At 36.9% G+C, this 21,319-nt stretch overlaps 1 protein-coding gene across 5 annotated transcripts in view; it reads right to left on the bottom strand.

Annotated features, from left to right (window-relative positions):
* FHIP1A (FHF complex subunit HOOK interacting protein 1A) overlaps positions 1–21,319 on the bottom strand; it is a 79,272-nt gene that overhangs the window by 20,909 nt on the left and 37,044 nt on the right. For all 5 annotated transcript variants that reach the window (XM_077177207.1, XM_054633610.2, XM_077177206.1 and 2 more), the window contains 4 exons: positions 13,258–13,490; positions 11,246–11,872; positions 6,399–6,557; positions 4,194–4,280 (listed from right to left, as the gene is read on the bottom strand). In XM_077177207.1, coding sequence (XP_077033322.1) covers positions 4,194–4,280; positions 6,399–6,557; positions 11,246–11,872; positions 13,258–13,359 — 975 coding nt within the window. In that variant the 5' untranslated portion in view covers positions 13,360–13,490. The remainder of the gene's footprint in view (positions 1–4,193; positions 4,281–6,398; positions 6,558–11,245; positions 11,873–13,257; positions 13,491–21,319) is intronic.

Here is a 21,319-nt window from a genome sequence, read left to right as displayed (position 1 = left end):
AATAAAAGAATTTTTTTTGGGTAAAAAATTAAGCAATGGAAAAAAAACTACTAAATTAACATTTTCTTTAGCTCTGTATCTTTACAGACAAACCATTTATTCATCTGTTTTCAAATGAATTTCTGACCTTGAAGAAAGACATGCATTCCGCCCTGCTTTGCTAACAGTTTCATTGAACCACTTTTTTGATGTCTCAAGCAACTCCTGTGTCAGAAGTAAGGGAGGTAACACTTCTGTAAAAAGTACAATAACATCCAGATAACCAAAGGACAAGGCAGGGGTTTCCAGCACAGGCAGCTAATGCACATGCCCAGCTACATAATACAAATCTGGGCTCTGACTAGCCATTCAGCAATGTGCAGCTTTGGAGATAGGAACATGCTTGTCAATCGCTCATTACACATGTAGGTGGGATAACCCACACAAAGTGACAAGACTAGGACAGACAAGGTATAAATTAGGCTACAGGAACATGCTATATTTAGGATACTTATCTTTGAGAAATGAAGTTAGGGAGTCATAAGCTTGAGAATGTTTGGGTTATTTAAGCACATCACAGTTAATCTGCTACAAAAATAACCTGCACAGAGCTCACTGTGAAAAACAGGTTATTTCAAGCTAGCTAGCTGCCTGATCAATTTGAAACTTCCTTAATGGAAAAAAACCTGAACTACAGTACTCTTTTTTTCAACTCCATACTAGCTTCCCAAGATAAAACCAGAAAAATCACACCAAGAAAAATATAGTGGTCTTCCCGCCCCCAGACTTTTTCATAGAAACATCTCCATCCTCAACAGTCTCATACTGTTTCATTCACACAGTGAACTGTGTACATAGTAAATATTTATAGGTAGACAATACGCAAAACTTTTTAAAAGGCATAGCTTACTACATGGTTCCATAAATGTCACAAACATTTCAAGATCACACATTAGCATATCTTAAAGTTTTGAACCACATAGTGAAATTTTAAACAATTTTTAATAAAATTTTACTTACTGAAATTTTAATGATACTTTTACCAAAAGTCTTGTTTGATAGTCAGATGTTTTAAGTTGGGAGAAGAGAAGGAAATCGAGCAAAGGAGGTTAAGAGGCCTGGATGAATTAAGAGCTCCTAAAAAGTCTGAAACATGAAGAGACAGAAGCATGGAAAGGTGACCCAAGAGGAATATGGAAAAAGTGCCTGAATATGCAGAGAAAGGATAAGGAAAGCCAAAGGCCAGTTGAAGCTGAAGAGCTTCAACAGCAAAAGAAAGATCATGACAATGCATGCTCACTGCTAAATGGGAATGGGGACCTGATGACAAAATACATTAAAGACATCACAGTACTTAATCATAGAATAACTAGAGTTGGAAGGAACCTCTGGAGATACCTAGTCCAATCCCATTCTTGACTGGAACTGTCTTTGCATAAACAATGCTAGTCTGTGTCTTGCTGCAGAGCAATTTTTTCCCTCAGAACATACTTCTTGTAGAAAAATTAGAATATAGTACAGAAAGACCAGGTTTGTAGTAGTCTGCCTGCCCAAGCCATTCCAAAGCAGAGCCAGTTAAGACCAGTGTGCTACATGAGGTCTAGACAGGCTGACAGCCTGACTGACTTCCTTCCATCCTATCACCAAGAATTATCAGAAGTAGCTGTTCCACACCAGTTAAATTCTAGAAATAAGATTTATAGAAACACCTTAGGAAGATGTGCCAGTAATTATCATCATCTCTTCCTACCACCCTTTAACCTTGCATTGATCTGTCTTCCTCATCAGGTATTTATACCATGCTCCATTACACACTATATTTGAACTCAAGCCAGAATGAATCAGAACAACCCAAGCTGAATGACTGAATTAAAACTAAAACCTTCAGCCACAATTAGACTTTATGACACCAAACAAACTTCAGTCGGTTCAAAAGAAAAAAAATCAAGATACACTTAGTATTGTGCTAAATGAAAGAACTTCTGTTTTAAAAACTGTCATGAAACATCTGGACTCTCATTTTAGTCCCTTCCAATTTTTTATTAACCTCAAGGTTAATTACAACATTAGGTCCTCAAAAGGGAGATACAGTTTTCAAAGTCCACTCTTCCCCTCAGTATTAATGTTTTCAATGGCAACTAGAAATAATTGTAATGTATGAAAGAGCTGTTGCAGCATAATTATCATAGTGCATAGACATATGCCTCAAAAGCAAGAAGGCAAAATAATTATTTCCTGTTTTTAATGTGGAGCACAGGACAGAAAGACTGAAAAGGTCAAATGTGCCTCAACTTACTTAATTCCTTTTGCTACAGAGTTTTGGTCTCACCAACGTGAGAGCCTTGTATCAGATCCACTAGATGGTGCAATCCATCTTCTCCATTAAAATCATTTGAAGTTTATACAGAAGAAGTTAATTTTTAACTAGGAAGAAGTCAATTTTAATGCTAATCAAGGAAAGGTTTATTATTGGAAGAACAAGGCACCAACCAGAATATCAGGATTCAAGAAAGATCAAGGCTATGGAAGTCACCTATGTTAGCAGCCAACATCCCCATTTTCAAGAGAAATATGATTTCACCCACTTTCAGAGTATATAAACAAAATTTTCATCAAAGGAAAAAAGGAATCACAACAGCCATCTCTAAATTATTTAACATCAACAGGGAAGTAATCAACCCAATAAGAGGTCAGGAGATTTACTGACTGGTAAGAATGGCTTTCAGAGGTATGTTGTTTTCAAAACAATCTAAGGTTAATCTCAAATACTTCAGAGATAAAGTAGTACTCACTAAGACTAGAATCCATTCTGATATGTCCCTCATTATCCATAACCTTGACCTGAAACTGGTTAGGCTTTTCACTTCTAATTCCCAGTCTTGGTAAGGGATTAAGTCCAGATACAGGAATAGAAAAAATTACTGCCAGGTAAGGAGGTGAACCACCTCAGGACAGACTAAAGCTTTGATCTGGATCACAGCCAAATTTTATGTCAACCCTCACCCAATTCCCAAGTGTTTGAGGTCTGCCAAATCGTTGGGAAAGACTCTGCATTGCTTATGACTTTCTTGGTGACTATTTACCACGAAGAATTGTGTGTGCTACTGAAACAAGCTGTGAACAAGAAAGCAGCGTACAGTGTTTCACTGTCCTCCAGAAAATGGAACAGCTGCAATGCTTTGTGCTTCGTAGGCTTTGTGAGAGTAAGGAGACCTTACAAAACTAATTTTTTTGTTTGCTTCTGAAAGTTTTTTGTGGATTTTTACTCCCAGCTGTTTCTACATTTTCTCCTCAAAAGGAGTGTTCTTTTACAGGGCAATGAAGACTTGATTCATAAAATCACAGAACCATATGGTGACCTGGGTTGGAAGAGACCTTAAAGATCATCGAGTTCCAACCCCCCTTCCAAGGGACACTTTCCACTACACCAGGTTGCTCAATGTCCCATCCAACCTGACCTTTAACATTTTCAGGGATGGGAACTGACATAATTGACACAGTGTGCAAAAGCTGGAAATGTAGCTTTTTGCTACAAAAGTAGCTTTTTGCAGCCTAACCAAAAAAAAGTAAATACATAATTCACTAACATTGGTGACATATTTTGCAAAGGATAAACCCTAAAATTCAAAGAAAAAATGAATTATTTTTCTTCGAAGTAACATAAATTGCACTCTAATGCATTAGAAAACTGATACCAAACTCTACTTAGGAAAATAACTCTACCCCATATGATAAGGAACTACAAAACTACAGCAACCATGCTAAGACTAGCATAATATTTCTTGACTAAACATTTTCCTTGTGAGCATCTTCCCTTAGAAAAATATTCATTTAGGAAAAAGAATGCTCATGGAAACATGTCTGCCGTGATGAAATGTCTAATATGTCACTGCTTTTTTGATCATATGTGAGTCTAGAACAACACAAACATTTTGGTTCTTCATTACACTTAAGAATTTTAAACATTTCCAGAAATACTAATATGTTGCTTAAGAAAGTATATGGAATGAAAAGATGGAAAGTTAGTCTAGAAACATAATGAATTGCATGGAAATCACTAGTGACAATACAGTTGATATTATTTTATTATTATTACTATCTGATATTATTATTATTATTATTTATTATTACATCTGATAGTATCTTTATACAGAGATCTTCCATAATACTTTTTCCCATTATTCTTTTGTGCCATGCTTGCAGACATCACTGACCTTATGGAGTGCAGGAGCCATTACTGGCACCAAAAATCCATTGTAAATGTAATTCACAAGCTGGCTGCGTATCAAGGGATGTGCCACCTAAGAGGGTGCGGGAGAGAAAGACACAGAACAGCTCCAGTGAGATTTAAAAGACAGGGCACAGAATGCTATTATTCACTACCAAAACCCTTTCCCATTTAATTAGACATTCGTTTGTCCTTCTCACCAGCATTTGATATGATTCTAGTTCTTAACAACTGTTTGTTCTACAAAGAAATACACACACCACCTTTAATTACAGTAAGTCTGCCAAAGTCAGAGACATGGCTTTTCAATCTTCCTGCACGCTGACAAAGATGAATGGATGGACAGAGAAGTGTATACAGTCATGCATCAAAGCAAGATCTGAAATTCTAAATTCAGCTCCTGCAACCTTGCTGGGGTCACTTGAAGGTGGATTTGCCATTGTTAATTTGTCCTTCTACAATAAAGAAAAGCAGAACAGCTGCTTTCGTATAGTTCAAGAGTAGGTAAATCAAAGCACTCTCCAGCTATGGTGTAAGAATACACTGTTCACATGCCCTTCTCCCAACCACTGTAAAACAAACAGAAATCACAACAAAACCTGAATAGTTCATTCAATGGGATGGTTAAGAATTTTAAAACAAAGAAACAAACTCCCCCAAAGTATTATTAGAGGCCAAAAATTTACTTTTATAATTAAACATTCCTTTCATCTTTGCAATGAAAACACATCAATTTATGTATATAAAAGCAAAATGAAATTCCATTCAAAAGCTTTCAAAACCAATATATTATGTTTGAAGTTCACAGAGACTGGAGTGTCACAGCCTACACATGGCCTCAAATAGATTCTCCAACCTGCAATTCTTACCAGACTTCCATTAACTTGTAACTCTAAATTTGCTAAGAGGAAGAAAAAGAGTGGCCCTTCCTATGCTGTGGTCCAGGGACAAAGCAGTAAATGGCAAGAGGTCTTGGCTACCCTATTCCTTTTTAATCTCTGGCCAAAGTTTTTGGGTGAACACAGACCATTCCGTGTGCAAAGCAAAAATTCCTACTGTAATTGAGTTTTCAAGTCAGCTGAAGACTATACAGACACAATCAAGCAGCAGTCAGAAACTGCTCTTTCTGCATGTCAGCTGATATTCTTAACCATTTTGAATCTATTTGAACAGTGTTTTTTTAAAAAATTCATTCTTTAACTTTTCTGCAGAGCCCTTTATGTAATTTTTTACGACAAAGGTATCAATTATGATCTCCTGCAAACGTAGATATGTAGAATAACTCTGGTTAGACACCAAAATTAATATTGTCTCCTCCTCATGTTTAAACATGCATGCTAAAAATCTTGTATAGTGCATTTGAACAATGACAGCTACTATTATTTTTGCTTGTTCAAGGCTTTAATAGTCAATCAGTTCCTTTGCTGTACTTTGCACGCATTGCACCGAAACATATCTTTTATTTAACAGTAAATGTGACTAAATTTTCAATCCTATCCAGCACATTCCTTCAAATAACACAAATCCACAGTTTCTGTAGAATTTAGATCCTGTTTTAACGAAATACTGGATTTGGGTTCTACCAAACATTCAAGCCTTAAAAAACAATATATAAAGACAAGAATTTTATTTTACATTTAAATCAGAAAAAAATAGTAAGGGAGCAAAACACTGAAAAGAAGAACAAAATAGATTCAAAATAGGCCAATCTAAAATTAATTTATACTTCTAGGAGAAGACCTAAATAATTCTGCTTGGAAGGCTTTCTTTATGTTGTACTCACCAACAGGCAAAACAGACTATTTTCACTATTTATCTTCTGTATGCTGTTATGAGAGCTTAAACAAATACAGATACAAACCTATTTTTTCCCACATGTAAAGGCATTGCATTTACTTCTAGGATCAACAGTGGTATTAAAATGCAATAAACATTTGTTTTTTCTTTTAAAAGAAAATGCTCCCAATATCAAGCTTTCATTTGAAACATCTGGCACCTGAAAACCATAAATATATTAGTTCATCCTTATAACCAGGACAGACAGCACAAGGCATTCATTATATACACAGCCTATTTTAGTCTAATAGTTCATGCCATTAACAAAAATAAATAAACTCTATGACTTACAAGCTTCTGCAGGAGCTGTATCTTACTACTACTTCTAAAGAATAGGCTAACTCCATTCAGTTACCTGTATCACAGCATTGCAAAATTCAAGGGAATTCATGAATTGTACAAGGGCTGGTGACAAAAGCCAGTCATCTTTCATCAGACAGTGCCATTCTTCTCCTTTTTCTTCCAGCTTTGTAGGCAAAGATGAATAGAGGCCACTTAGTCCTGTTGCTAGCACCTGTATTTCAGAAACAGAAGAGGAAATAAGTTAACTTTTCATCTGCTTGAATGGCAGTACCACAAATGGTTTCTCCTATTACTTTTAGTAACATAAGAAAGTGTTAAGATTAAATTAATTTCCTTTCAAAAAAGTCCTGTGGCAGAAGACATAAATATTTTAAAGAGCCTTCCATATAATATGCTTCTTTCAAGATCTGGTATTTAGGAGAAAGTGATGGATAAAATCAGGTTATCTTGTCTTTTTTTATTAATCCAAAGTTATAATTTCTTTTTAAATTTTTCTAAACTTATTTTGTGCTTTCCTTTAGTACCTTTTAGAAACAGCCATCAGTGCCATTATCTACAGCTTGTCTTTTGTTGGTGACTCAAATGTCACTGCTCAAACATGTATGAAGTCATGTCACTCAGAAACATGAAACATCAGAAATGGAGGGGGAAAGTGCCCCATCAACAAAAATGAAGTTCAGACCACAGATACATAGTGACTTTGACTGTCAGGCGCTTAAGAGTCAGCTGAATCTATTTTTAAAGAAGTAAATTTAACTGCCCATAATTTCCCTTTTTCCTTACTTATTTATTTGAAGAAGGGATGCTGAAAAATAAAAGAGTCTGAAATCGGTTATTATTTAATCAATGTTTTCAGTAATATTAAGCCTTACAGGTGATTTATGTAGAATTTATCACCAAAGAACAAGAGAGCATTTTTAGTTACAATTTAGAAAGCATATTTCCAAAAAGGTTTTTAAATTTTGCTGAATGTATCTAGAGTACAGTATTTTCAAATGCACTCTTTAATTATTAAAGTTATTTGAAGCCAGAAACTTTCTAAATATTACTTAGGACTCTTATCCTTCAGAGATCACTTCACAGAACTTCATGATAATTTTTAAAATGATTCTTATTTTAATGGGAACATTATAATTCAGCCCAATGGAAATCTTTTTAATTTTCATTCAACAGACTCTATTTCCTCTTACAAATGGCTACTTGGCATCTACAGGGCTAGACTGTCAAAGCTCAGATGAAACACAGATCTTATCTACTAAAACACTGGAAAGCAAACAGTTGGCAATGTCCAGATCAAAGACCAAGGGTTCACAGACAGTGATCAGGTTTTGGTCGTACACAAGCACAAGCAACTGTAACTGTTAATCCATACAGTCAGACAAAGTCTGTCTTTCTGAATACTTTTTATTCTTAATGCACATAACCTTGAAGATGGATTTATTCTGGCATAGGTAAGTAAGCCAAATATTAAAGGGGAGGGGAGAATACTGTGGAAATTGACCACTTTAGTAGTCACAGTCTTATATACACAGCTAGATGAAGGACAAAGCTGGACATATGTTAAAAAACTGAGAAGCTAAAGCTATTGAGCAAAGCTTTATTTGTACAATCTCATTCTTCCACAACCAGAATGTCTTTGAGGTTTTTTCTTTCTCATAGTAGAAGAGCTCAGAAAAAAGCTCATACAGAACTACCTATACATAACCCACATAAACACTTACTCTCACAAACCCAGGCTTCCGACAATGAGAGAATTTGACATTTGTTTGTCTTGTGAACTTTTAATTAATGCACACTTGATTTTCCATTGTCTGCTTAAAGTTTAATTGCTATTCATAAACGCAAACACCCTCTCAGTATGCAATCTGATTCTCAGAGCTGTGTCCCATCCATGGTTCTCCTTCATGTGGGTATTAGCCCTTAAGCACAAGAAGCCGACCTTGAACAAAACATACTACTCTCCACTAAAAGGAGCAGTGAACTCACAATCAAAGTCCTGCATTCTTTAGTCTGTCAGACTTACTAAGTAAGAAGTTACAGATGCAGCTGCTAAAATCTGTAAAGTTTACGAAGCTCTTATTTTTGCTATGAAGTACAACACAAGTGGCTCTGTGGAATTATGTTTCTTAAGCACTGAGATAGAGTAGCCACAGGAAGCAACTTCATCTCTTCAGATAAAAAATATTTTAAAATGTTCATGAAGTGTATGGTATAAATAAGGTTACCATCTGAAATTACCAAGAGAAGAGAGTTCTAATCAGTAATGAAACATTAATGAAAAAAATAATCTGAAAGGGAAGGAAATGAATGCATTCACATCCTGAAAAAGCAAGATTGGTTTTATTTTTTGTTTTATGCAAGCAGTGTCCTTTTAAACTTCTTCTAGCATTTGTCATTTCAGCCTACATGCTCATCTACTTTTACAAGCATCTTCAGCATTTTCTTTCTCAACATTGAGTCATGAGTCCCTCTACAAACCAGTTTCTTTGATTTATTTACTTTCTCTTGACTCATAGAAGACACTGACTATATGATTTGTAATCCCAGGCCTATTATGTGAGTATAATGTGTTGTTAATGCATAAACAATTGCTATCTGGGCAATTATTTCCTTTTAATAATTCTCTCTCCTCCCACATCCATAGTCTTTCTCTTTGCAGCCACAACTTTTCAAGGACACTGCAGAGCCATCCCTCCTCTGCTGTAACAGTAGCTTTCCTAAGCTGCAAGGTATTTCCAAAGTTTTGTGAGGGACTTTGCGATATGACCCTGCTCAAAATTCTTGAGACAAATTTTTTTTATTATTATAATGCTGAACAGATAGTATCTTCAATCATATCCAGAAAACTTTCACGTCAAAACATGATAAAAGCTATTTGGTGTAAAATCAGAAAACCTTGTCAAATAGTTTTCCCACACATTCCATGTTAAAAACATTTGTTAATGATGTAACCCACTGCAAACTGTCTCCTTCCTTCCTATCTTAGAGTTTTGTCAGTGACAGGTTTGAATACTGTGGATCTATGGACAGCCCAGTTTTTAAAAATCTGTTAACCAAATTTATGCCAAAAACCAGGAAGGGTCACATTGGCACAGATCTAACACTGATCTGGGTACATGAGGCAGTAGAGATTTATGGCCTGATCCCGCCCCATGGGGATACCTATATTATGCAATAAGGCATGGCATGGTAAAGAAAACCCTACATGCCAACCCATCCCCAGAAACAAAGATAACATCAACAAAGTGCCACCCAAAATGTCTCTGCTATCAACACAGGACTGCATTAACTGTTTTGCAGGGTACCTGAGGCAATATTTGCACTGATTTCAGTGATATACAGCAATGTCACTGACACCTACAAAATCCTCCATCAGAACAAAATCTGTTTTTCAGATCATCACAACTCAAATTCAAAAAAGATATTGTGCTGGTAAGCTAAATATATGGCATTACATTAAAGTCTTATTATAGACTTAGGCCAACCTCATTACTGTTCAGTGAAGTCTGATTTTAGCACATTTTGACAAGAAGCCTTCCTAATTGGAATGATCGTCAGTCATGGCTCCCTGCTGTTGAAAGCTGGCTTTTATCTTCAGTGTAATAAGGCTGGTTTTTTGTTGTTTTTTTTTTTTTTTTTAACTAATTGGAAAATGTAATTATGGAAGTTATAGCATGGATCCAATAACGGCATGTGTCTTGGGGACAGTTTGAGAATCAACACCATATTCTTTGGCAGTATCTATTAAACCAGGTCAACTGGAGCCTCAAATTGATGCAATATTTACAACTGACAAAAGAAACCATTTAGAAGTTTTGTTGTGGATTTTATAGGTTTCACCTACCCTACAAATGTGGCTCTGCCCTACTGCTCAAAGCAATCCCAGAATAAATGAAAACCTAAGGCTGGAGCAGCTGTCAAGCAGTGGCAGGGATTCCAGTGCTCTCTCTTCTACAGCTCTCTGCTTTAGTAGCCATGTAAGACTCTCCTCCACTTCATTCCTCCAGGATTTTAAATCAAAATGCAAGCCAGGTAGAATATAAAAGAATCCATCCAAAAACTGACCCATGAGAGCAACTTCTGTACAGAGTGATACTTGGGTTTGAACACACCCACTGCAGATCTCAGACTGTGATAAGGCATGAAGAAGCAGGTGTTGTTATTCCAGGCTGCTTCAGCTTTAAAACTGCAGTAGCACAGCTTTCTTAGTTAAATCAGATTACTTACTTAACAGCAAGGTAAGTAAAGGTTTTCTATTCATGTAGTAAGATCAATTTGCCAGGTGTAACAATGCAACAGTGCTACCAAGTTTTGTAACAGAGAACAACATAGCAAGATGGTGGTTAGACTGAGACAGCCATAGAAACCTCCAATTTTGTGACAACGAGGAAATACCCCTTTTATCTTGAAAAAAATGTAATATTTCTGTAACACTCTCACTATTCTCATACTTGTTTTTTGAACTGTTGAACTGATGTCAGTGTGGGAAGCACAGCCAGCTTAAGCTTGTGCTGCCACCTGAAACAACCACTCTCAGGACACCTTACTCCTCACTCCCTTCAGCCCCAGAATCTCAAAGGTGCCTCACAGTAAGGTAGAACAGATTTCCCTCCCACTACGTTCTGCTATGACTTTCATCAGTTTTCCAACTCAATTCACTGTGTGAATGCAAAAACATTTGTGCTGACCCAAAAGCACAAAAGTATGGAAACAAGAAGCAAGACTATGTTTGGCATTGGGGATGGTTTAAACAGCATTACCATTTATGAAATAAATAGGTGTTAGCACAAACAAATGTGTTACAACACTTCTTTACCAAAAATGACAGAAAAGGAGGAAAGAATGCAGGAAAGACAGTTAGTTTAGCGCTGAAGACCATGTAAAATAAAACCAACTTACTGGGCAAAAATAGGTGTTTTCTGCTATGTGACTTGCAACAAGGTTGTTTTCTGCAGACAGAGACATAATAAAAAGCAGGGCATCCCGGGCCTGTTGGCCTACTGTTCCTTCTCGATGGATGAAGGGGATCAGCAGGGAAAAAATGAGGAAATTGGCAGCTCCTTGGTCCTCACTAGTGTGGAAAAACAGTTCTAAAATGGAGGGATCTTTGGCTATTATAGAGCAGAGCTGGTTCAAGAGGACAACCAACTCTGTTTCCACTGTTGGAGTGGTTGTTCCTGAGCAGGAGCTCAGCAACATCATCAAAGGCTTCAAAATGGGCTTGTGATGCAGCAAAGGCTGGTGAGACTGGGTTACGAGCATTTCATACATTTTGAGTTGCTCAATTTTTGTCTCATCAGTGAACTCTCGCCGTAGGCTCCAAAGGAAAAGCTTCTCCATGATGTTTTCTGAGACCACAAACTCCAGAATAGGCCCCATTGAGGCATCCTTTGCTTGCTCCTCAATTAATAAGAAAAGCATGTGCTCCACGTAATTCTGGACAGTGCTGGCCTCATCAGGTGAGATTGCCCCATATTTTGCCTGAGTATTTTTCAAAGGATCATGCTTTTCTAAGATTTTCAGAACCTAAAGAGAAACAAAGACAGATCAGTTTTAATGCACTGGAATGCATCATAAAAAGCATGGACCTATCACTACAAGGAAAAAAAAATAAAAATTCTTTAACACGAAAAGCATTAAGTCTTTTTATGTTTTCAAATTTAGGAAGTTTGACAGACAAGACCCGAAAGTTTCACATTTGGTATGTACGAGGCAAAAATAGACTGCTGTTGTTTACCTTTTTTAATAAGCACCTAAATTTGTCATTTACCCTATTCCTGAAAACCAGGGGTTCTCTCAAATAGGGATAAATTAGGTTTCCTTAGTGTTCAGAAATTGAGCTTCCATGATGTTTGAAACAAGTTTGTCATGGAAGACTGAAATCAAAGGGCCTGTTCTCCAGCCAGAGTAACTGTGCTCAGGAATATCAATATCATGGGATGATTTGCAGTAATAAAAGTAGCAGCAGCTCACAGTGCTGTTCTTTGCTTGACACCTTTTATATGATACCAAGTGGTCATTGACACCCACATACTCTTGCAACTTTCAATATAGTAATAATAGTCATACCAGCACTTCTAACAATGAATTACATTCTGTTGTGCATGCAAACAATAAAGCTTATTGTCTGCAAAAAAACCCCATTGTCTTTAGCCTTTTTCCCACAAAACCCTAAAGGAACAGTGGTTCCCCTAATATGACACATCACTAGTTAGGTGAGAAAAGGTGATTCTTGAACAACAGCTCCTCTGACTCTGGAACACCTCAGAAACACCACCACTTGTCTGGCTGGTTTCTTGGGAGAGCCAAAGAACAACAAGAACAGCAGCACAGAAATTAATTTTATCTAAATTGTTAGGTTATTAATATTAATGCAGCAAACAAGAACTTATATTATGATGCTCACAGCAAAACATCTTTGCTTAAAAGCAATTACAATCCTGATGACATGCAAACAATTTTTAGAATATGCTGAAGTGTATAATCTACATCTATCCATAATAAACAAGAGTGCATACATCTTTGCACTGTGCATCTAATTCACTTTAAAAAGGGTAAGCAAGACTTACCCAGCACAAGGAAAAGAAGCACAGAAGTCTGCAATAGGGTGCAAGTCACAATGAATCAATAGGAAAGCCAGTAAGAAGATCTAGGCCTTCAATAAGATATTACCATGTCCTACCACTTCCCATTTAGATGCAAATCCAGAGTTCCAAGTGTGATCACTAAAGGCTAACCATACCTTGAAAGGTCAATTATCTTTGCATTTGAAAAATAGTTCAATGTCATCTGCTACGTTTTGCATGAAAAGACATTTGTTCCTGAGCAATTCAGGATTATCCCAAAAGAAAGAATGAAGCAAATTTGTATTAATGCAGCTTACTTCAATCAATAAAACTAATTAACATTACCTGTGCCCAATGTGTTCTAAACACTATCATGCATGTTTCTGGGTCAACACCCTGCAGGCTGGGAGCCTGCCTGTTTCTGCTGATACTTGTTCCAGAGGACATTATAAAATTTCCACAGGTCAAGCCAACTAGGTCATGCTGAATTTCTTTTTAAAATCCTCCAGCGAGCTACAGATGTTCAAGCATTGTGATGAGACTGATACTGCGTCCTGAGCTCTGGTACCCAGAGAAATCTGTTAAAAAGAAAACAAAACCAGAAAGAAATGGACCACACATATACCAGTGCACATCAAATCATCGTTTCTAACAGAAAAGAATAGTCTTTAAGAGAATACAAACTTTTCTTCTTTTAATTCAGTTTGAGGATAGAATTTTTTAAAGTATGTTATATGGGATCATACTTTTTCTCATGATAATAGCTTATAATGCTCAAACTTTTGAGATCAGTGACTGTAATAAGGTGCTACTGAAATAAATAAGCCCAACAGAAGTTTATGCAATAATCACTTTATGCAGATCACTGCATTTTTAGTTTCTCATTATGGCGCTTATGCAATCTGACCATGTCTGTTCAGAGTTACTTAGTAACTAATGTTGAATAAACTGCACAGGTAAAAAAAGTAGATGTTATTTCTCTATTTTTTAAAATAACTTCCAGTAATAGAATTACAAATTCTTAGAAGCATTCTGCCAGAAACCATATCATAAACAGTTGAAAAAACATCTGCAGAGCACCATATTCACATAGAAGGGTGTATCTCTATCAATACCAAAGTAAACAAAACCAAACAACATGAAAGATAAAACCTTCATGTATTCAAAGCCAAATAAATTGAGATGTCATATTAAAGGACTATGAGAATAGGATAAAACATTGAAACATTCAATTCATCCATTATTTAATATCCTAGATATATGAGTATCAAAGCAGTTGCACACCTGCAGGGGAAAGTTAAAATGAAACAAAGATTGATATCTTGCAGATATTTGAGAGACTTAAGAGAACACAGTACTATTCCCTTACACACCAGTATCTAAGCCACAGAGCTCCCCCCCCACCACACACACTTCCTTTTTTTTAATAAACTTTACATCTTTATTCTCTTTTTTGCAAACCAACTAGGCATTTAATTTATTTCACTTTGGGACCATAGCAAAAAAAAGCCCAACCCGAAGCGCCCAACAACAAACAGAATTTTTTTGTAGCACAAGCTGCCAAATCCCACACAGCAATTCTTTGCCAGCATAGAAGGGATTTCTCTGTTCATATTTTAAAAGATGAAAATATTTTCTCTGTAGTGGACATCTCTGCTCCCTGTACATGTGCTCTCTTTATATTCTTGAAACTGCTAGCACAGGAAAACATCCAGCCTGTCCCAAAAGTAGCAGTGACTTTTGCCATTTTAAAAGAGTTCAAAAATATAAAGGGTACAACTGTTAAGATTTCTGAAGCAAGCAAGTAGGTTATGCACTTCACTGTGTGTATATATATACACATATTTTCATATATTCAAGATTCAATCTCCATCTTAACCTTGCTTCTTTCAGCATTTACAATGTATTTATTTCCTGTGCATTTGCTACGCACTCTCACACAATACAAGTAACACAATCTAGCCCATCTTTTTTGCAGATAACATGTTCCATGTGTGGAGAAGTCAGCACAACCAGCATAAATCCTGCACACCTTATCTGTTTGGGTGACACCACTTCCAGAATGAAATGGCACAAGCTACTCTCCAGATTATAAACCACCTGGAACCAGATGCAGTGGAGAGGACTGTGCACAACCAGTAAGAACTAGCTCATGTACTCATTTACTTAAAGGCACCTGCCAGTACACTGCTACTTGTAAAACAGTCCTGTGAAAATGAATTGTAGTACTATTTCTACATTACTGATGCTCCTGCAGAGAGAAAACAAAACAAAGCAAGACAAAACAAAAAACTACAACTCACACACAAAAATAATCAGAGATCAAAGCAGCAAGTGGATTTGAGAACCCAAGACCCAGGATCTGGGTGCTTTTATCATGACTTCCTTAAGTAATGATACCACTATACCTTAAATGCACACCTTCTGGCAATGTGTTTGCAACTCTGAGCACTCAACATTTCTAACAAGAAACACTGGGAAAACACAATGCATGCTTACACACCATTTAGAAAAAGTCTGCTCTAAGTACTTTGCCTAATACCATAGCTGATAATCCAAGGAATATTTAACTGACATATACTTTAGATCACCTGCCCACTTCCTGCCAGTTCCTCTTTGCCAGCATCTCCTGCAAACAGAAATCTTTCCACGTCTGTAGAAGTCCAGCAGACTCCTCCAGGCAAAAGTGTCCTTCAGTTTACAACCTTTTAGCAGATCTCTACCGTGCATGAAGCAAGCAGCTTTGGAAAAACTAATATGACAATGTAATTAAAGATGGTATCAGAAGGTGAAGTAAGAGAAGTTAATTAACAAAGCAGAGGCAATTTATGAGTTCCTTCATTCGACAACTTCGAAGTTGTTTCAATGTAGCCATCACATGTTGTTTAAGAATTTAACTGAAACTAATATTACACATCTACACATGACAAATTCCATTAGCAGCACAGGATCAGAAACTTCACATCAGTCTTCAGTATTTATGATAAAAACAATAACAAAGGAGATTATGGCTATCTTCACAAATTCTGACAAAAATCAGTGCTGTAAGACTTTCCAGATGCAGACAGTTCAAGCAGATAGCAGACAAAAATGGCATGTCAAGGGGAAACACAGGACTACTACAACATGGCTCCGTCCACATCTTTCTGCTGGCCACCAGCTCTGCCCAAGGCTGGTGTTACTGCTGTGCCTATGGTTTGGTTTAGGTCACGCCTAGGGTTAGGGTTCAGAAAACCACAAACCTAAAAATAACAAGACAGCATTGCAGACTGAAATGTGCAATAATATTTCTATGTTCAATTCAATTCCCATAAGGAAGAAAATATTTCCAGTTTCAAAAGTGTCTAGGGATGCTGGGATTTCCTTAGTAATACAAAACACCAATATATTGTGTAGGCTTTAAAGACTTCAAACTCTGTAATAGTGTTTCAAAAAGCTTTTGACAACTTAAGTGGTCACAGAATAGGTCCTAAAACAGCATCCCTATTTTTAAAAGGTAATTGAATTGGATGAGAGAGTATCTTGTAAGATACATTTCAATCTAACAACATGCTGTAGTTACACCAGAAGCAGACAGACTACATTCATTGTAAGCAGATCTTGTTACTGTATTAGGTTTTCTTGATTATATTGCAAGACCAAATGTGCAGCACTAAATGTAACATCCCATAGTTCCCTGTGAATTAAATCCCGCTTCAATTAAACATGACAAATAACCTGAGCAGAATGAGTCCAAAGGTGAGGAAGTAAATTAATTTAAAAAACACCAATTCATGGGAAGAAAAAGCAGAAGTGAACTCAGGGACAAAAGAAGTGAACTAAGAACAAAAGTATCCATTTATTTTATTCAGCTCATTATTAAAATTTTACAATAATTTAGCTTTTTGTCTCTGCCAAATCCTGATCAAGTTATTACTCTACCATTTGATAACCCTGACAAGTGTGAATATACCTCTCATGCAGTCCAGTCAAAATTCTACTTCCAAAAGCCTCTGCTCAGTTTAATACTTGGACTCGGCCATACATTAACAGAACCTTCCTAGCAGGCAAATCTTTCATATCTTATCTAGTTGTTTAACCCTATCTCAAGATCAAGCCCACTTACATATGCCTTCTAGAGCTATTTCAAAAAGCTTTAGTACAACTCAGCCTATTTACAGTTGAAGAAAGGCAACAGTGCACAAGATTCAGTCATTGGGCTCATGGGAGAATATCTATGCTCAGTTTTCCTTCAGAAGCCTGGAAGCCATCAGCTCTTTTCACACAGCTGATTACAGGGCTCAACACCTCAATCAAAACAAGTACATATTTTACGGCAAACTACACTAGGAGGAACAGCCTAGCAGAGAATCCCTTGTGAAGTCTTCTCACAGTGCAGTGTCTCTCTTCAAAAACTTCACTTTTGCATTAAAAAAAAACAAAACAAACAAACAACAACAAAAAACAAACAAACCAAAAAAAACACAAAAAAAAAAAAAAACCAACCCAAAAGTTTGCAGGATTGGGGTTTCCCAGGCAATGCATAACAAAGAAAAAAGATACAAAGCCTAATACAGTAACACAGTAAAGAAAGTATAAAATATGCTGCAAGGCTATGCAATTTATCGTGGTTGTCTTCTGTTGAGACATTAAGATGCCATGCTCAACAATTCACAAACACAAGTGAACCTCTCTTATCAGATACTGCACTTTTGCTCTCTACAGGCCAAAGCTTTCTGCCCTGTCAGTCCAGGTGCACAAGAGGCAACAGAGAAGCCTTGGTGGCAGTGAAAGAAACAGCACATATCAAAACCTTTTCATGGATCAGTATAGCATAAAGGGGCTTGAAATTAGACCACTTCAAAAAAGCAGAGGGAATTTACACGCTCTTGCTCATAGCTATGCAATCACACCTCTGCAGTCTCTGCTAAGAGATGAGGGAAGGTTGGGAGAAAAATTTTAGCATGCCTCAACTTAGTTTCAATTTAAAAGGGACCTGGTTCAGGATTTGTTTACTTTTGACTGAAAAGAAAGCCTTCTGCACAAATTAGTCAGATTTTCTTTAGGGACTATAATCAGGGAGAGAGTTTAAATCTTATTAACAAACAACGGAAGACATCAATCGTTTTACAGAAAAGGATTCTTCATAGTGTTATGACAAAAGTTTTGCTACAGAAGCAAAGCCTGTGAAGAACAGTCACATCCCACCCTTAATGACCCTGTACAATCACCACAAGAGTGCAGAAGGATTACAGGTTGTTCACTGGAGAACAGTAGGTCTGACATAGGCAACTGCAAAACTGTCACTGGTTAAAAGTCACTGCATCAAGGAATCCTCATTTTCATGAAGTCCTACTCACCTTCAGAAGCTCTACTAGCAAGAAAGATGAAGCAGATTACTAGAGGAATCATTTAAACTATGTGAACAATTATCTGCCTTGTCCTTTCATATTTCAGTGCTGCAGCCCCAATTTCTCATGTCGTTTGTGTACCTCAAGCAAGCATTTCACATCTAGGCAGCCTTCTTCAATCCAGCTTTTCTACCCAGTATTTGCAAACATGCTAAGCCTTCCATGAGTAGGTGGGACAAGATGTTTTACACTGATAAAGCTATCTGCTTAAAAGCCTAACAGAGAACAAGACACCACAAATTTTAAAGCAATGTAGTTAATCAAAGTATCAATCTGTTCTCATCAAGCACAATTTAAGCCAACCTGCTAACATGAAAGTAAGAATGTCTTCTGCCTTGTCCCCACAGAGACTGCCTAACGATCTCCCTCATGAGAGAAACTACACACAGTGTGTTTTATAATGAGACAAAAAATCTTCCTGTCCCCTCTACAGTCAGCCTGCTTCTGTTAAAAACCACAATTCATCTTTTATCAAATGTCTGGGGAGCTACACTACTCACTTATTTATTGTAGATTCCCATTAGCTCAATTGGACTACCACGAAGCTCTTCATGTGATCTGTATAATCCTACAGTGTTATACATTAGGAGGTCCAGGTTCCAGCATTAAACAACTCCATGGTTCTCCAGACTTATCAAGAGGCAATTCCCCCACAGCAAGCAAGCAAGCAGCAGTGACACCCCAAGGCCCAGCTGACAGCCCCAGCCCAGCAGTGGCATAAACAGACTTGCTTCAAGGGCAAGCAACAGGATCAGTTCCTGCTGGCAGCCTATGCTCTGGGACACAGCCTAAGCCACATGCCAGGCCCTCAGAGACTCCTGCACTGCATGGGGCAGCTAAAATGAAAGAACAGAGATGCCAGTTAGGCAGTATGGTCCAAAATGCATTGATGGGTTAGGCTGAAATTACACACAGTGTACCCGCAAAGATGGTTCATCAAAGGCCGTGTTACCAAAGCAGAGAAATGGCACTGACTACTCAGGAAAACAGGAATTAAGCAACATAGAATACTTGACAGAGACCTTGACCTGCTCAGGAAAGGCCTGATTTACCTGTTACACCACAGGGTATGTTCATCTACCACACTCATTTGCACATAGGCAATTTCACTGGAACTTGAGAGCATACAATTACTGAAGCTATGTTTGCAAAGTCCCAGGAGGAATGAACTACATATTCATATCCCTAGGTCATAATTCTGAAGCTAGAGAAAGAAAAAAAATATGGTTGTTATTCTAATGGTATGACTTGATCCTTTTTATAAGAGATAAAGAATATAATAAACCTGTTTCTCTGTTGTATTTTATGTCCTCACATTTAGCCTACTACAGAAAGGCAACAATTCAGTAACAATTAGTGGTTCAAAACACAGATTACATTGGTTAGAAACATAATAATAAAATAGCAGCTAGGGTTCTTAAAATCCAAGATAGATACCTCTCTATTCCCAGGAGCATTATGGCACAGTATGACTGAGGTGTCTAGTCTGCTACTAAACAAAAGGATATCAAAACTGAACTTTAAAAAAAGGCCTTTAAAATAGCAGTTAAGAAAAGCTCTTTTCTACCTACACACTAAAGAATGCAGATGTCATTGAACTGAAATCAGTTCAAAGGCTTTAGCTTTGCTGGTTCATTCCCACATCACCAACAAAATTGATGACCCCAGAAAAGACTGCTTCCACACAAAACCAAGTCATAAAAACGTCCAAGGCCCACAGACCAAAGTGTTTGGTGTTGTACTGTGTGAGACAGCCATTAGAAGCAAAACAAACCTCAGTTTAAAACTTTGTACTGCAAATGTTTCCATACGAAGTTTTGAAGAGAAACAATACAACTCCAGAGGGCACAGCACACGTCACTGAGTGAAAGAATCTACTTTCCATTATTTCACATATAGTGAATTACAAATATCCCATGCTATGTCTAGACTAGTAACTTTTTGTTATAATTGAAATGAATTATTGCTAAAAAGTTGTTGCCAAAGTCTTCATCTTTACTGAGAATATGTACAGGGTTTATTTCAAAATTCATCACTATCCAGGAATGGGAGGTAGTGACACATCAGAGAGCAGATATTTGACAAAACCTACTTTATGTTCTGATTATGCTAGTGGAAGGAAGAAATCAAAGTGACCCATGCACTCTGCACATCAATTTTGCTTTCCAAGATAATTCTGACACCTGTGTGACAGACAAACCCAGCTCCAACATGCTCATAATTTAGAGAAACCATGTGTTTGCTGAAGTGATGAAACATTTTTTGTTGTTTAGATTGTTTTTGAGAAAGTTAAAACAGTTTCTGTAGCTAAAAGTATAAAATAAATTCATAGGAAATTATTAAGTTGCCTTTCTAGAAAGCCTTCCTGACAGAAAGATGAATGAGACCAGCAAAGCAGTAGAAGACTCTATACTCTGAAGATTTAAAACTATTTTCAGAACAGTAGCATACAGAACAGGAATTACTACCTTCCCAAGAGAAAGATGGTCTAGAAAAATGTTATCAATATACCTGTAATTATCATATGTAGATTACAGAAAACAAGATTAAGCTATATATTTTACGACTATAGCAATAATATGTAAGACGATTTTTCAAGTGATTTGTACAACATGTCAAATTACTCATTATAATAAGCATAAGAAGTCCAAGAATAATGTTCTCAAGTGTACAGAGTGGCATTAAAGAAGACGTGTGTGCTTTCAGCATTAATCACAATAAAATGCAAATACACATATATTCTAAACATTCTGTGTTTTGTGATAAAGAAGCCACAATTTATTTTTTTTCATTTCCACACTCTGGGTTGGTCCTGCAAGTTCTAAATATAGTCATAACACAAGAATCAGCAGTAAAACACCATTAAGAGTACCATGATTATTTGACCAAAGAAACCAAACAACATGCTTCCCAAAAGGATTGTTGCCAAGTTTGCAGTGAGAAAAGAACTTCCACTCTGCAGACAGAATTGCTCTCTTGCTCTCATGCACATGACACTTCTCTTCATGTTTCTCTTT

This window comes from Agelaius phoeniceus, chromosome 4 (genome assembly GCF_051311805.1).
Source record: "Agelaius phoeniceus isolate bAgePho1 chromosome 4, bAgePho1.hap1, whole genome shotgun sequence".
NCBI classification, from domain to species: domain Eukaryota; kingdom Metazoa; phylum Chordata; class Aves; order Passeriformes; family Icteridae; genus Agelaius; species Agelaius phoeniceus.
The sequence above is the reverse complement of the archived record's forward strand: the minus strand, read 5'-3'. Positions and strand labels throughout refer to the sequence as shown.